This window comes from Pelmatolapia mariae, linkage group LG6 (genome assembly GCF_036321145.2).
Source record: "Pelmatolapia mariae isolate MD_Pm_ZW linkage group LG6, Pm_UMD_F_2, whole genome shotgun sequence".
Classification (NCBI taxonomy): Eukaryota; Metazoa; Chordata; class Actinopteri; order Cichliformes; family Cichlidae; genus Pelmatolapia; species Pelmatolapia mariae.
In genome coordinates, this window is record NC_086232.1 from 44,677,293 (window position 1) to 44,690,287 (window position 12,995).

General features: G+C 45.3%; 1 protein-coding gene across 2 annotated transcripts in view; it reads right to left on the reverse strand.

Moving 5' to 3' along the window:
* Positions 1-12,917, reverse strand: part of LOC134629659 (signal-induced proliferation-associated 1-like protein 1) — a 28,945-nt gene extending 16,028 nt beyond the window's left edge. Inside the window, exons 1-6 of one of the 2 annotated variants that reach the window (XR_010094083.1) lie at positions 12,632-12,917; positions 7,749-8,980; positions 6,983-7,110; positions 6,630-6,818; positions 4,753-4,894; positions 4,539-4,627 (exon numbers count right to left, since the gene is read on the reverse strand). Coding sequence is in view for 1 of the 2 variants with exons in the window: in XM_063477176.1 (XP_063333246.1) it covers positions 4,539-4,627; positions 4,753-4,894; positions 6,630-6,818; positions 6,983-7,110; positions 7,749-8,805 (1,605 nt within the window). In the remaining variant the exon portion in view is untranslated. The remainder of the gene's footprint in view (positions 1-4,538; positions 4,628-4,752; positions 4,895-6,629; positions 6,819-6,982; positions 7,111-7,748; positions 8,981-12,631) is intronic. The other variant, XM_063477176.1, reaches the window with a different exon arrangement.
* Between the last annotated feature and the right edge of the window lie 78 nt (positions 12,918-12,995).

Consider the following 12,995-nt stretch of genomic DNA (forward strand, 5'->3'; position numbering starts at 1 on the left):
TAGCAGTGTAAATGTATGCTATGTCTTCTAATGATGCTGCCTAAGGGAAGCATGTATAATGTAAACAGAATTGGTCCTAGCACTGAACCCTGTGGAACTCCATAATTAACCTCAGTGTGTGAAGAGGACTCTTTACATGGTAAATGGTAAATGGCCTGTATTTGTATGTCGCTTTACTTAGTCCCTATGGACCCCAAAGCATTTTACACTACATCCAGTCATCCACCCATTCACACACACATTCACACACTGGTGATGGCAAGCTGCATTGTAGCCACAGCTGCCCTGGGGTGCACTGACAGAGGCGAGGCTGCCGGACACTGGCACCACCGGGGCCTCCGACCACCACCAGTAGGCAACGGGTGAAGTGTCTTGCCCAAGGACACAACGACCGAGACTGTCCAAGCCGGGGCTCGAACCGGCAACCTTCCGATTGCAAGACGAACTGCCAACTCTTGAGCCACGATCGCCCCATGAACAATTTGGAGTCTATTAGATAGATATGATACAAACCACTGCAGCTCGGTGATTTTAATATTCACATCTGTTGCCCAGGGAAGCCGCTGGCTAAGGACTTCGTGGACTTTTACTCAAACCCTTTTAATTTTGTTCAGTCTGTTAAGGGTGCCACTCAAGAACGTGGTCACACGTTGAACTTGGCATCATCATATGTATTTATACATTCTCTGACCATATGCCCATTTTATTTGACATTGCTCCTCTTTTAAAACCAACCTGCCAGAGGGTCTGCAGATGGAAATTAGCCCAAGGCTATAATCTGGCATATTTACATTTGTTAAAATGTTCATTAATATGTATTGCCCCTCTTTCTAAATAAAATAAAATAAATAAAATCGTCCTGCTGTTAGACGGCTTGCACCTGGCCGACGCTGTTGTGCCGAACTTAATCAATACCAGTCTCTTGTCACGTCAAGTACCAAGTGAGTTTAAGCATGCAGTTATCCATCCTTTACTTAAGAAACTGGGCTCAGACGTTTCAATTACGACAAACTTCAGACCCATCTCGAAGCTTCCTTTTCTGAATAAGATCCTGGAAAAGATTGTTCACACTCAGCTGATGAACCATCTAAGTGATTTTCAAATTCCAGAAGCTCTTCAGTCCGACTCTGAGCTGAGCACGGAGACAGCTCTCATAAAGGTTATGAATAACATTTTGTTAGTGACGGACTGTGGTAAAAATTTATTGGTTGTTTTGTTGAATCTGACTGCTGCATTTGACACAGGGGATCATGACCTGCTGATCTCTCGACTACAGCACTGTGTAGGAATTTCTGGCTTGGCAGTTTCATGGATAAAATCATCTCTCTCTAACAGGAACGTTTGTGTTAAGTTGGGTTCAGCTTCATCCTCTGTGGCCCCTCTGCCATGAGGTGTACTGCAGGGATCTATTTTTGGGCCACTACTGTTTTCATTGTATCTCCTGCCACTGGGAGCGATTGAAATTGAAAACACAAAATTTAATTTCATCTATATGCTGACAATTGCCAGCTTTACCTACCTTTCAGTCACTGTGAAAGCTCCTCGATTGGACTCCTGCTTGATCGTCTGAGCAAAGTTAAATCATGGCTGGCCCTACAGTTTTTTAATTTTAATGAATGTAAAACATAGGGACTTTTATTCAGTCCCAATCTGGTACACCACATGTTGACTTTGCTGCTCTGACTCCTCACCTGAAGAGCTCGGTTACTAATCTTGGGCTAAAAATCGACACTGCACTTAGTTTTGATGGCCACATAAATGGCGTAGTAAAATCCTCATTCTGTCACCTCAGACGTTGAAGGTCAAGCCTTTTCTTTCCAGGCGTGACTTGGAAACTGTCATCCACGCTTTTATAGCCTCACGCTTAGATAACTGCAACTCCCTTTTAATAGGGGTTGGCCAAAGCACTCTGCCACGGCTGCAAATGCCTGAAGTTCATGAAGTCATTACTAGTTAACGTTAAAGGGATGGTTGGCTCGATGGAGCTCTGACTGTTTGTCAGCCTGGCTACAGTGCTGAAGAGAAACCTGGGGTTGTTCTTCTTTTCTTCAACCAGTGATGAATAGCACTAGTATAGTATAGCATAGCACAAATGTTTTTAGGTTTTTTTTAGAGCAACAAACTATTTCTCCAGGCTAAATGATGATCTTCTAAATTAGTTTTCTCTCCATCTTACCAGTTATCTGCTTTAAGGTACATGTTTGAGAATTATACTGGGGGGTCTGGAGGCCGACTGCGTGGCAAGCGGCGGCGGCGCAGCAGTCGTGGATGTGAGCCGAGGCTCACAGGCGGCAGGTGGCCGGCGCACAGGACCCCACCGCATGCTGGCCTCTGGTGGAAGCGAGGCAGGTCCAGCTGCCGTGCAGACCCTCAACTCGGCCTGGGCAGGTCCCTCCCGGAGTGGGTATGCGTGCGGAGGTAGGCTGTGCCCTGGCTGGCCTCTCCCTGGGACCGGCACGGGTGCCGAAGCAGTACGGTCATCAGTCACTCCCATGCAGTCGAGGGATGCCGGTGGGGTCTTGGCCAAGACCCGATCCGAGCTGCCAAACTCTCTACCAACTGCATCCGGTGCTTGGACCGATCCTGCAGTTGTTCCCGCTGGCGGTAACACCGCTCCCTCTTTGTAGCTGCGAGTTCGGCCACCATTTGGGCCAGCGCCTCCCTTGGCTGTCCCGGTCATGGTTCCGCCAAGCTACGATCCTGGGTTTCAGAATGCACAGCAGACTGGATCACATTCTTTCACTTTTCTTTTATCTCTGCTGTTGTTTTGAACACTCGGTTGCAGCTTTTCAGCTGTCAGCCACAGACACCACCAACAACAACAGGACCCAGTTCATTCTTCTTTTAAGTCGGTAAGGCTTGATTTCTCATGCCGCTCAGGTGTGTCTGCCTCCTCTGCAGCCGTGCCACAGACAATGCTCCGCCACACCACCCCTAGCCTGGACCCCCTCAGTGAGGTCATTGTCAAGACTGGCTACAGATACTGAATACAGAACGCAGCAAACGTCAGCCACCTGGATGAGATCAAACTGTATGCCAGGAGTGAACAAGACATTGATTCACTGAGTCAAACCACGAGAATCTACAGCAATAACATCAGAATTTCATTCAGACTGGAGAAATGTAGTCGGACGGTAACAAAAAGAGGGATGCTAGTCAGAACTGAGGGGACTGCACTACCAGAAGCAACAATGCAGACATTGAGGACAGCTACAAGTACCCAGGAATCCTACAGGCAAATGGGAACCATGAAGAAGCTGCTAGGGAAGTCCCAACCAGCAAGTACCTGCAGAAAGTAAGGCAAGTCCAGAGGAGTCAGCTGAATGGGAGGAATAAGATCCGAGCAATCAGCACCTACACCCTGCCGATGATCAAGTACCCTGCTGGGATAATAAGCTGGCCAAAGGAGGAGACAGAAGCCACTCGCATCAAGACAAGAAAGCTCCTGACCATGCATGCAGAGTATTACCCCAAATCCAGCACCCTGAGGCTGTACACTAAGCAGAACGGAGGAGGCCGAAGACTAGTGAGTTTCAGAACCACTGTCCAGGATGAGACAACGAACATCCATGAGTACATCAAAAAGATGGCCACAACTCATTATGTGCTTAGTGAACACCTCAGGCAGCAGAAACCTGAGTAAGATGAGAAGCAAGGAGAGGAACCATCATAGAAGGATAGGCCTCTGCACAGTATGTACCACCGTTAGTGGACAAGCAGAGGAAGATGGTCATCGTGATGTAGCTGAACCTAGTGATAGCAACATCAAGAAAAAGTAACATGATAAGCAGAAGTACCAAAGGCTGAGAGAGGAGCTCGAGAAGATGCGGAGTGAAGGTAACAGTGGTTCCCATGGTAATCATAACACATAACCTCCGAACTGGCCTAGTGGCTCCAGCAAAATGCGGGATGACATCCAACATCTCTGTCTAGAAGAGGGTGGAACTAGGAACAGCAAAGATACTGTGCAGGAACCTCAGGCTCCAGGCCTCTGGTAGAGGACCTGAGCTGAAGTAGACCACCCACAATGTCTTACATCTTTCTCCGTCTCTAAGCAAAATGATCTTCTCTCTCATTCGTTTCTTTTGTAGTACTTCAGTAGTTAGCTAATGTACTGTGACCAGAACATAAAAAAGCACCGTTATGGCCTCCTTTCACTAACAGTAGCAATGCATAAATTATATGGTTTTGCCTCTTTATCTTGTCATTTCTGATAAGTCCTTATGATGGATAAACCAATAGGACTGTATTTTACCTGTAATCGGTCCTACATTTACTTTCAGATCGGTTTGATGTTTAAAGGGTTGCAGTGATGGGAAATAACTTATGATGTGAGTCAGTGTTAAACCTAAAGTAAGGAGCACGCTTGGAAAATGTATAAAGTAGGAAGATGAAATATTTGTGTTAAAATGTGGAGAGTAAAAGTAAAAAGCTGTCAGAAAAACAAATACTGACATAAAGTACAGATACTTGAAAACTTTAGTTCTGGTACTTGTGCAGTACACAGCATAAGGTTAAACTAGGAACAGGAGAATCACCTGCTGAGGGCCGCTTGCCGTGGACACGTGGAACATCAGCTTGAATTCTCTGAACGTTGTAAAAACTGACTGCCTCCCTGTTGAGTCATCTGACAGGAAACAAAAACAAGCAAACAGAAAGTAACAACAATTACCAGACACTTTAACACCATTCTGACATCACTGCAAGTACTCTATTGCAGAACCATGACCAACAAGGAAAAAGAAATGGTACCGCTGGTATCTTTCAGTGGACCTCTGTGGCCCAGAAGGTCCAGGAACTGATCTAGAGCGGGACTGCCAGAGTCACTGCTGTCCTCCTCGGTGGACTGACCAGCCCGACAGAATAACACGCCCACTTTGCGCTGGAACCTCAGCTGCAGTAAAACAAAGAAAAGCAGGCAGGGTCAGCGGGGACCAGCGGGACTCTGAAGGTGCTGGTTATAAGATCAATTCAGAAGGTTTGGAACTGATGCGTGAATTACGCTTCAGCAGGAAATCTTTTAACCCTACCCAGTAACCTTCTGCATAACCAGACATGAAGCTCCTGAGAAACTTGAACGTGTGGAAAGTTGCGGTGAAGGTCTAAGAGGGGTTAGATTTCCCACACAAGTGAAAATCATGCTTTTGTATAATAGTTGAAACAGGAGTACTTCAGAAATTCAAGAAAATGCTGGTGTCGCTGTTTGTACTGGATTCACTGGTTTTATTGTTTATATTGACTTGATGATGCTGTGTCAGGAGACCTTTGGTCATTTCACACAACATCGGAAGGTCAGCTGACTTCTCCCTCTTGCAGTGGACGTTTTAGGGCACCTGGACAAAAAGATGAGCCTATCACAGTGTTTTACCTCGTCTCTTACCTGTGACACCTGAAGGCAGGAGCACCCTCCTGCCGCTCATGTGGAAATCTCATATTAATGCGATAGTAACCTTATCGTCTTCCTGCTGTGTTCTCAGGCTGATGTCAGTCTGTGTCGTCTCCTGGGATTTCAGTCTGACTGAAGCCAACCCGTTCTCACTCCCAAATCGTAACATTTTACGCTAGGTGACAAATCGTCAACATATTACGTTTTTGGGCACCCAAGGCGTTCCTACGTCACGACATCGGAAAACTGCGGACACATGAGAACCGTTTGGACTCAATCTACACATCTTCGCTTTTCCCCTTAAAATCGCTTTAGAAAACACTATTTCACCTCATTAAAGTGCTGGTTAAGGTTAGGAATAAGGTTATGGTTAGGTTTAGCGATAAGGTTAGGTTTAGGCTTAGGAATAAGGTTATGGTTAGGTTTAGGCATAAGGTTAGGTTTAGGCGTAGGGATACGGTTATGGTTAAGGTTAGTGATAAGGTTAAGTTTAGGGCTGCAGTACAGGGCTGGAAACCGCCGCGTACCATAACAACGTGGAAGGTCACCTTTCGCGTTCCTCAGGAACGCCGCAGGACGTGACAAAACGTCGGGATGTTACGCCTCGGGAGTGAGAACGGGCTCCTGAAGCTTAAACAGACCTCTCTTCTTCTTCTCAGGCTTCCAGTGGCCACTTAAAAAACCTGCTTTGTATCACTTTGCTAAACTTCTGCGAGCACAACAAGAAGGTTTTCTTTATTTTGTACTGACCTCTGGGAGGGCCACCAAAAAGTAAGGAAAACGTGACAAAAACTGTAGCTGATTAAAAAGGGACATCTTACTGGTTCCAGTTAATACCATCAAGTCTGAGTTTGTCTCTAAACTGGACAGAATCACAGAAGCTTTATTAGGATCTCTAAAGCTCTAGAAGGATGAGATAATAGTGAATCATTTCTTTCAGACAGAGAACTCGTAGCTGCTGCCTGTGAAAGCCTCTCTGAGGATGTCTGTTTGGGTGCTTTTGAAGAATACGCTACTCAGCATTGATCGGAATGGTGGATGTAGCACGAGAAGCTGAATTCTTATGCCAACTGTTTCATTATGTGAAAGCGTCACAGCATCAAAAGCCCGATTTAGCAAAATGGCTATGAAGCGGGATTCTAGTTTAACACAGACCATCCTGTCAGAAACATGGGAAGGCCAACCGTGGCAGTGGCAGGTATTTCATGGTCAGCAGGTGGGTGGCACACTGGGACTGGCTCACCTCCTGCTGGTCCAGCTGCAGCAGCAGTTCAGGGACTCTGGGTGAATCGGCAGCCAGTCTGAGACTGTGGATGCTAAGTTGAGGAACCACAAACTCGAGAACATCCCTCAGAGGAAGACGTCGACTGGTCCCGTGTTTGGATGAAGATGGGATAGAGTCCTCTGTGATGGATCCTCTCAGGGTAGACAGCTGAAAGAGGGGCATGATTGGATCAGACTAAAAGGACAAACGGGGATTAACAGCATCACCAACAGTCACTTTATAAATTAGTAATCGAAAATGATCTCAAACCAGACTGTGATCAGGTTATCGGTCACCTAACCAGTCACGTGACCGGTCACATGACTAGTTACCTGACCAGTCCTGAGGATCATCCTGTAGTTGTACTGTGTCTCATCAGTCCTCTCCTCCAGTTTCTCTCGCCGGAGGCTCAGAGACACCGGACCAAAGTTCTCATCAATGCCAAAATAATTTTGGTGATCTGACGGAAAAAAAACAGAAGGTCACTCACATCAGTGAAAACAGAAACCTGACAGTGAGCGCAGTAACAGTGCTTAAATTAATACTTTTTTTCCCCATTAGATCAGGGGTGTCGAACTCCAGGCCTCGAGGGCCGGTGTCCTGCAGGTTTTAGATCTCACCCTGGCTCAACACCTGAATCACATGATTAGTTCATTACCAGGCCTCTGGAAAACTTCAAGACATGTTGAGGAGGTCGTTTAGCCATTTAAATCAGCTGTGTTGGATCAAGGACACGTCTAAAACCTGCAGGACACCGGCCCTCGAGGCCTGGAGTTGGACACCTGTGCGTTAGATCTTCAGATCTTCATATTGGGTTCATTTCTTTTCATTTACATTTCAGGGTTTGTTTTTAGCACACAGTCACATGTTGATCGTGTCTCCTTATGGCAGAATGTTTCTGTTGGAAGTTACTGAACTGTTTATTTTTTAACTCTTTGGATACTGAGATCTTTTAAAAACTCTTCCTGTTATAAATATCTTTTTGTTGGAACTAGATTAAACTAGTGGCACTATTTTAAAGAGCGTCCTTGCTTTACTTTTAGGAAGAGCATCCAGCTTCTGCATCATGGTGAAGTCTGGCCCTCGACTAGACCTTACCTTGGTTGTAGAAGTATTTCAGGTAGTATCTGGCTCCCAGGTCAATGTGTTCAATGTCGTGATTATTCATCAGGTTTTGGTCGAACGCCCGAGTTCCTCCACTGAACTCCAACACTGAGATGCTCGCGTTGGTGCGGCGGGTGCTGAGCGGCGGATCGCTGAAGGATGTGTCCGCTGCAGCACCGCAGGTGGTGGTGTTGGCCCGAGTCAGGCCCAGCGTCCTCTCCGTCTCCCCTCCAATCTCATTATGAAAGAACGGACAGCTGCTCACCAGAAAGTTGTTTTTTTCACGTTCATCAGGGCTTAAAGCATCATCACATCCAGAGGTGGAGACGTTCCATCCGTGCTGGAGGTCTGCTTGGGGGACAAAGCCACTGCTGAAGTCGAAGAGGACACTCTGACTATCATAATGAGAAAAGCATTTGTAAGAGATCACGCTGGGTCTTATGTCCCTGTTTGTCCTCTGATTCCTTAGTCTGCTGAGGATCGATGTCTCCGGCTTTGTTTTCTGAACATGCGACACATAAACCGAAGCGTTCACATAGTCGGGTACATAGATGACGTCCCCATGAGCAATGCGAGCGGCGGTCTGCAGACTGGGCGACAGTGCAGCATGAAGCTGTGGAGGTTCTGGGAATGGAGGCGGTGCGCTGGGCACCTGCTGCTCCAGCCTCCAGGAAGGAGTCTCAGTGGATCGTGACAAACTTTGGCGGTCCAGTGTCGAAGTGCTGCAGCACTTTCGCCTCAGACTCGCGCCTGTGTTTGGGTTGATGGGAGCAGGGTCCATGTCTTCAGCTCCGACATCACTGATCGTCACCTCACTGTTGCTTCTCTTCATCCTTGCCAAACTCCTGCTGGTGGAAGGACTTGGGCGAACTGGGAATGTGGTCTCTGACCTGGGCTGGGGGTCCAGACTCTTGTTGGAATGGGGAGGTTGACTCAGAAAGCTCGAGTTCAGACCCTCCTGAGCATCCCTCCTCTGAGACAAGTCGGACATTCGGGCCCTGACCCCCATCTTTGGTACAACAGGAGCTCCCTGAACGACCGGAGGTCCCATAGTCCTGATCCTTGGAAAGTCTAAGAAACACTGCTGTTAGTCTAGTCCAGCAGGACCCCGAACCACTGCCAGGACTCAGACCCGAAGCTCATGACTCCTCTGAGATCTAATAGGTCCACAGTCTGATTAGGATCAGAGACAGGAAGTACATCCTGGACTCACCATCCACAGCGATCTGAAAGAAGAAAAGGTTGTCATGCACTCCTGTTGAGGTGAATCACCTGTTTACCTGTGCTACAAGTACAGGTGTGAACATGCGCTAGTCAATCCCAGCTGCTCATTCGCCTGCAGGTATGACGCATCTGTTCAGCTGAAAAACATGAAGCGTCATGCCTGAGAATTTAAAACACAAACGTGGCAGACGGACCAGCTCTGGTGTGGGGAAGAGCCACAGGACAAACTAGATGTTATAATCCAGTTATTACTTTATTAATGCGAGAAGAAGCAACAAAACACACCTGAAGTCCACCATGTTACCATGAGAAGGCAGTGTGTGTGTGTGTGTGTGTGTGTGTGTGTGTGTGTGTGTGTGTGGTATTTCCAGCAGCTGTCTCCGTCATGTTCAGCAGTAACAGCTGAAGGCTTCAGATATCTGTATGTGGACAAATGTACTCTCAACTGCATACACTGCTCTGTGTGTACTGCATACTGTATACGCTGTACTGTGTTTGGAGCCAGTCTGACGTCAGGTCATAACCTTGAACATTACATTTCTGACATAAAGCTAAAAGCAGACATTGGAAAACTAAACATGGAACAATGCTGCACGCCTGTATGTTTGAGCACATGTTCATGCAAACAGATGTGGAGTTCTGTGAAACGTCCCAACACTGTGTGATCATATCGGCACAGAGCAAACGCTTTGCAGAGTCATACAAACTGTTGTTTTCACTTTGGTCAGTTTGGGATCAAGTATCCATCTACCTCGGTGTTAGGAAGTTTTACCTGAAGAATAAAACATAACATGAAATCTATTAAAAAGTGATCCTGTTTGACTGTAACTGAATTCAGTTCAGCTGTAAGTTTATAAGATAAGATAAACCTTTATTAGTCCCACACGTGGGAAATTCTTTTGGTCACGGCAGAAAATCATTGCATATAGTATCTTATTCTTATTATCTTATCCTATTTCATTGTTTTTCTTAACTTTTGCTACTGTAACTTTGCACTGTCCACTTTCTGCTGTGACACAACAAATTTCCCACGTGTGGGACTAATAAAGGTTATCTTTTCTTTTCTTAAAGTACAAGTTAGAGCAGTAAAAAATTAAGAAAAAAACAATAGAATAAGATAAAATAGAATAATATACAATAGATATATAGTACAACTGATATGTTATATGACAACAGAAGTCTCAGGGTGCTTTGTATTGAAAGGTTCGATGGTCTATTTTGGTGCTTTTAAGTGTTTCTTTAATCTTAGTTTCCTGACTACAATCATCAGAACCCCTCAGGACGGCACAGCCAGCGCCCCGGGCCCTCCCTGAATCATCATCAGTGCAATCAGGAGGCGAATGCTGTAGTTCCACACACACCACCACCCAGCTGAAGTTTCAGATTCATTCAGGGAAGTCCTTTTATTGACATGGCTTCATTTGCCTGTAAAAAATAAAACTATGAAACAAAGCGGCCGGCAAGAGCAGAGGAGAGACGATCGTGTGTTTAAATGCAGAAAAAGTAGTGTACTAATTCCTGAGGCCAAGTGGGATCTTTACAGATGTTTCTGTCTGAGAACATCTGTAAAGGCGGATCTTCGTTCAGGGAAATGATGTTGAAGAAGCTGCAGTCATAAGGAGCAGCAGACTGTGGTGCATTGTGGGAAACTGTTGTCAACTGTTGGCCGTCTGCAGACGACACAAACGCCGTAGTTGGGTCATGAAAAGTGAGTCTGAGGAGTTGATAACATCGGCGTGATTGCCTCTTCCTGTCTCCTGACCCTGTCATCTCAGCTGATTACTGGATTACATCACTTCCTGTTCATAGGGCAAAGAGGTCTCTGAGGAATCTGCTTCCTGTTGGCGGAGGGTGGAGTGAGGTGGGGAGGGTGGGGGGGTGATCTTATCTTCAAATTAAGGACAAAGACACAGATTTCAAGAAGCCTGTCCTGCTCGTCATCAAGTTTGCAACTGTCTGCAACACGCCTGTGACACGTGACACGTCTGCAACACGCCTGTGACACGTGACACGTCTGCAACACGCCTGTGACATGTATATGCTTTGTGTGAGGTTTCCAGCACATTCTGTTATCTGTTACCACACCTAGAAATGTTGTATGAGAAACTTACTACTTCAACATTATTTATCAGCAATTTTGCTCCAGCATCTTTTTTACATTTTCCAAATAACATAAATGTAGTTTTATTCAAATTTAGTGAAAACTTGTTTCTGTTAAACCTTGTTTTCAGTTTTGTGTTTCAAAAGCTGCTGTGAATTCTCTCCAGCACAAAAAATATTTGTATCATCTGCAAATAAAATAAACTGTAATATATCAGATGTTTTACATCTATCATTGATGCACAGGATAAACAGCTTTGGTCCCAATACTGACCCCTGTGGAACTCCACAAACAAAGTCCAGGCACTCTGATTGATATTCACCAAGCTTCACAAATTGTTGCCTGTCTCTCAAATAACTCCTGACCCACTCTAGCACCACTCCTCTAATGCCGTAGTGCTCCAGTTTATAAGGTAATATTTCATGATTGATTGTGTCAAAAGCTTCTTGTAGGTCAATGAAAACTCCGACTGTCTTTGATCTGTTTTATTAGTGATATGTTCAGTTAGTTCCATTAATGCCGTGGATGTTGATCTATTTGGTCTGAAACCATACGGACTGTCCATTATTATTTTATGTTTATCTATTAATTTGTCAAGTCTATTAATGAAAACTTTTTCCAGTATTTGTGAGAATTGTGAGAGTAGAGAAACAGGCCTGTAATGTGTGAATTGGTGTCTATCTCCATTTTTAAACAGTGGTATTACTTTAGCAGTTTTCATTTGTGTTGGGAATGCACCAGTTTGTAGAGACAAATTGCAAATGTATGTTAAGGGTTTAGAGCATCGATAGCTTTCTTAGCAATTTCCATATCAATGTTATCAAAGTCTGTAGAGTTTTCAGTTTGTGATTTCCCAACAATATGATTTCCTTTTCTTCCACCACCGTTAAAAACATTGACTGAGGATTAGGGCAGGGCAATATGGCCAGAAATATTTATCACGATATATATTTGAAAATGTGCGATAACGATGTAACTGACGCGAGACAAAATACTTTACAACTCTTCATGTTTTCCAAATCCCTTTACTGTTATTTTTATTCATATTTAATAATTTCTCATGATATTCTTTTTTACATGACCTCAAAATACTAGTTAATTCATTTTTATACCTCTTGTTCTTATTTTCAGCTTCTCTACTTCTGTACTTTATAAATCACCTCACTGCTCAGCAGTACTTCGTTACCTAATCCCACAGCAGTACTTCATTACACTGCTCAGCAGTACTTCGTTACCTAATCCCAAAGCAGTACTTCATCACAGTGCTCAGCAGTACTTTGTTACCTAATCCCACAGCAGTACTTCATTACACTGCTCAGCAGTACTTCGTTACCTCTATGCTCAGCAGTACTTCGTTACCTCAGTGTTCAGCAGTACTTCGTTACAGTGCTCAGCAGTACTTCATTACACTGCTCAGCAGTACTTCGTTACCTCTATGCTCAGCAGTACTTCGTTACCTTTATGCTCAGCAGTACTTCGTTACCTCAGTGCTCAGCAGTACTTCGTTACCTCAGTGCTCAGCAGTACTTTGTTTCGGAGAGGGAAGTTTTACCTCCTTGAGGATCGAGGATCCAGGGCTCTTCCAGGGTTCTGTCTCTCGGATCAGACCCGGACGTCGTGTCAGTCGGTTCCGGTTTGTTTCCCGGTCCAGTCACACTGACACGGACGACACGGACCTCTTGTGCGGGTCCTGGTCTTGGTTCGGTCTCGTTAAACTCTCAGCTGTGTCTGGTCGGACGCTTCTGCTCAGCCAGGCTGGCGATGCGTTTAAGTGATGCTCGGATTCTTTACAGCCCTGCTGATGCCTTCAGAGGACGTTAATAAACGTGGGAATTTTCTTCACTTCTCTGTCTTTCATTGAACTGAAAATAAATAAAGTGAAATAGCCCATTGTTCGTTCCGTGGGCGGCTTTCAA